This window comes from Ichthyophthirius multifiliis (genome assembly GCF_000220395.1).
Source record: "Ichthyophthirius multifiliis unplaced genomic scaffold scaff_1120509249724, whole genome shotgun sequence".
NCBI classification, from domain to species: Eukaryota; Ciliophora; class Oligohymenophorea; order Hymenostomatida; genus Ichthyophthirius; species Ichthyophthirius multifiliis.
The window spans coordinates 1-2,900 of NW_004087411.1; the positions used below are offsets into that span (position 1 = coordinate 1).

At 13.0% G+C, this 2,900-nt stretch overlaps 1 protein-coding gene across 1 annotated transcript, besides 13 other annotated features; it reads right to left on the reverse strand. All coding sequences in view use genetic code 6, as the record gives it.

The window, feature by feature from the left end:
- The first annotated feature begins 1,004 nt into the window (after nucleotides 1-1,004).
- Nucleotides 1,005-1,046: a microsatellite.
- A 129-nt stretch (nucleotides 1,047-1,175) lies between these two features.
- Nucleotides 1,176-1,260: a microsatellite.
- Nucleotides 1,176-1,263: a microsatellite.
- Nucleotides 1,176-1,297: a microsatellite.
- Nucleotides 1,180-1,259: a microsatellite.
- Nucleotides 1,193-1,284: a microsatellite.
- A 128-nt stretch (nucleotides 1,298-1,425) lies between the features above and the next one.
- Nucleotides 1,426-2,230, reverse strand: IMG5_026770 (soul heme-binding protein, putative). The gene has a single exon (XM_004039284.1). It carries the CDS (start codon nucleotides 2,190-2,192, stop codon nucleotides 1,533-1,535), a length of 660 nt encoding a protein of 219 aa, XP_004039332.1. The 5' UTR covers nucleotides 2,193-2,230; the 3' UTR covers nucleotides 1,426-1,532.
- Nucleotides 2,231-2,433: 203 nt separating this feature from the next.
- Nucleotides 2,434-2,486: a microsatellite.
- Nucleotides 2,487-2,502: 16 nt separating this feature from the next.
- Nucleotides 2,503-2,587: a microsatellite.
- Nucleotides 2,512-2,587: a microsatellite.
- Nucleotides 2,516-2,610: a microsatellite.
- Nucleotides 2,533-2,584: a microsatellite.
- A 260-nt stretch (nucleotides 2,611-2,870) lies between the features above and the next one.
- Nucleotides 2,871-2,900: part of a microsatellite that runs on past the window's edge.
- Nucleotides 2,873-2,900: part of a microsatellite that runs on past the window's edge.

Consider the following 2,900-nt stretch of genomic DNA (forward strand, 5'->3'; position numbering starts at 1 on the left):
ATAATTTAATCTAATTTATTATTTTAAATTTATTCTTATTTTAATTTACATTAATTTTAATATTTATATTTTTATATAAAATAGCTTTATTTAAAAGGATGCCCTTATAATGTGATTAATATTAAAAATTCTTTTAGTTTTTGTAATTTTTGGGTTTTATCATTTATGCTTTAATTATTGGTTTTATATTTATAGAGTAAAATGGGTCCAAAATTCTTTGTTCCTTCTATATGTTAACCTGATAGATATAATTATAAATATACTTTAAATGATAATAATGAAGAATTTTATGTAAGAAATACAAATAAATATTTTATATTTATTATATTTATATATATTTTTTTTTTTTTACATTATTAAAAGAATTATTTTAAAAGGAAGTTTGTGCTATTTGTTTGTGTGATTTTTAACTTTCATAAAATGATTAATAGTAGAGTATTCTAATTAAAAAAATAAATGTTATTAAAACACCTTGTAAACATTATTTTCATTAATATTGTTTTGAATAATGGATTTAATAAAAAATGGATTGTCCTACATGCAGGAACTCATTACCTTCTTATTATTGAAATGTCATAAAAAATTAAATATAAATTTATAAATATATATATATATATTTATACAAAAATTTTTTATTATTCTATTTTTTAAATTATATTTAGAATTTATTCTAATTACAATTTTAATTTTAATATTTGTGATTTATATTATATTAATTACTTAATACATTTTATATAGTAAAAATTAATCTATTTTAGAATAGTTTTGAATAATTTAAAAAATACATTTTTTAATATAAAAATTAATATTCTTAATTTTATTTATCTAGCTTAAAATTTTTTAATATGGTCAATATTATTATTATTTTTTTTAAAAAAAATATATGATATATTTATATATTCATTTTATAAAATTAAAAAAAAATTTAAAACATATATGTAAAAATTAATTAATATTTAAAATTATATTTATAATAAGTATTAATTGAATTTAAATATTTATCAAAAATAAAAATTATATTAAAAAAAAATGATGATTAAACTAAATATATAGATATATATTAATTTATATAATATCTAATTTTTTGTAATTAATATTTAATTTATATATGTATTTATATAATAAATATATTTATTATTTTTATTTTTTAAAATAAATTAATAAAAATTATATAATTTATTTATTTTTAAATTTTTTTATTTGTTTTTTAATATTTTTTATTAATTTTTATCTATGTTTTTTTATTTTTAATAATTTTTTTATCTTTATTTATTACTTTTTATTTTAATTTGTTTTTTCATATGTTTTTTTTTTTTTTACTTATATTTTTGAAATTAAATCTTTTATTTATTAATTTATAAAATTAATAAATTTAACAATCGTGTTTTATTTATTTATTATTAATTAATTTAAAATATATATAATTTAATAATTAGATCATTTATAATAAAACTTAAATTATATTAAAATTCTTAAAAATATATATGTTTTATAAAAAATAATTCAATGAAATATAAATCTAAATATATTTTTCATTTTTCCATATTAATCCAAACTTCATTTCTTCTAAACATTGGAATACAAAAAGGAGGATTATATCTTGCAAATTAAACATTTAAATCTTCTTATTTAGCATTTTCTTTAATATGTTTGTCTTTTTTCATTAATTGAATTAATTCTTCAAGTTTTTGATTAAAATCTTCATTTTTTCCATATCCAGAAAACTATAGAACAGCAATATTTTTTTCATCTACTTTTTCTAAAGAAATCTCTTTATTTAAAGGTTAAGGAGACTATTCAACTTATTTGTATTTTTCAGGAAGTACAAATGACATATATCCGTTTTCGAAAATAACAGGAGCAGTCATTTCCATTTTTACAGGTTCTTATAATACTGGAACAGTCATAACAAGTGATTGATTTTAAGTATTTTCAGGTTTTCCAAATACACCAATATATCTAGCTAAAGCCCTAAAAGCTTAGTCTTTATTATCCTCTTTCATGGCTATTTTCGCTATTACATAAGATTCGTATTTTCTTATTTAATAAGGAGTCTTTTATATCAAAGAGTATTAAGGTTCTTTTACACCGTTAAAACCAAAGATTTAGCCTATCATTTGGAATACATTAAAATGGTAGAGTAATGTAATTGCTATTGCACCAGTTAATAAAGTAAATAATTATTTATTCATATTTTTTTAATAAAATTTATTTAAATATTCTTTTTTATGAAAATTGAATTATAGTTTTTTCGAATTTAAGGATAATAATTATTATAATTTATATAATAAAAATTTCTATATATATTATTTAAATGTTCTTTTTTTCTTAAATTGTAAATAAGATAAAATTTTTTATTCTATATCATTCTAAATATTATTATTATTATAAAGAATATATTAAATATATATTTTTTAAATATTATAATAAAAAAAATTTATAAAAAAGTTTTTATTATATAAATTCATAAAAAAAATTTTATTATAATAGTTATAATATGGTTATATTTGAATATATATATATATATTTTTTTATATATATAAATGTATATATTTAAATGTATATATTTAAATATATATATATATATTTTTAAATTTATGAATATATATAATTTTATAAATCCATATTTTATTTTTATTTCTTATTATATATATTAAATAGAATTCATTATAATAATTTTCATGAAATTATATTTATTGGAATAATAATATGTAATTTTAAATTAATTCTATTTTAAATTTCAAATTAAATGATTTTTAAATTCTTTATTTCAAATAATATTATTATATTGTTTTAATATAAACATAATCTTTATTTCTATTTAAATAAATACAATATTATTTTTAAAAATCATTTTTACTAAAATAAAAATTTATATTAAAAATTTCATTATTATTTTA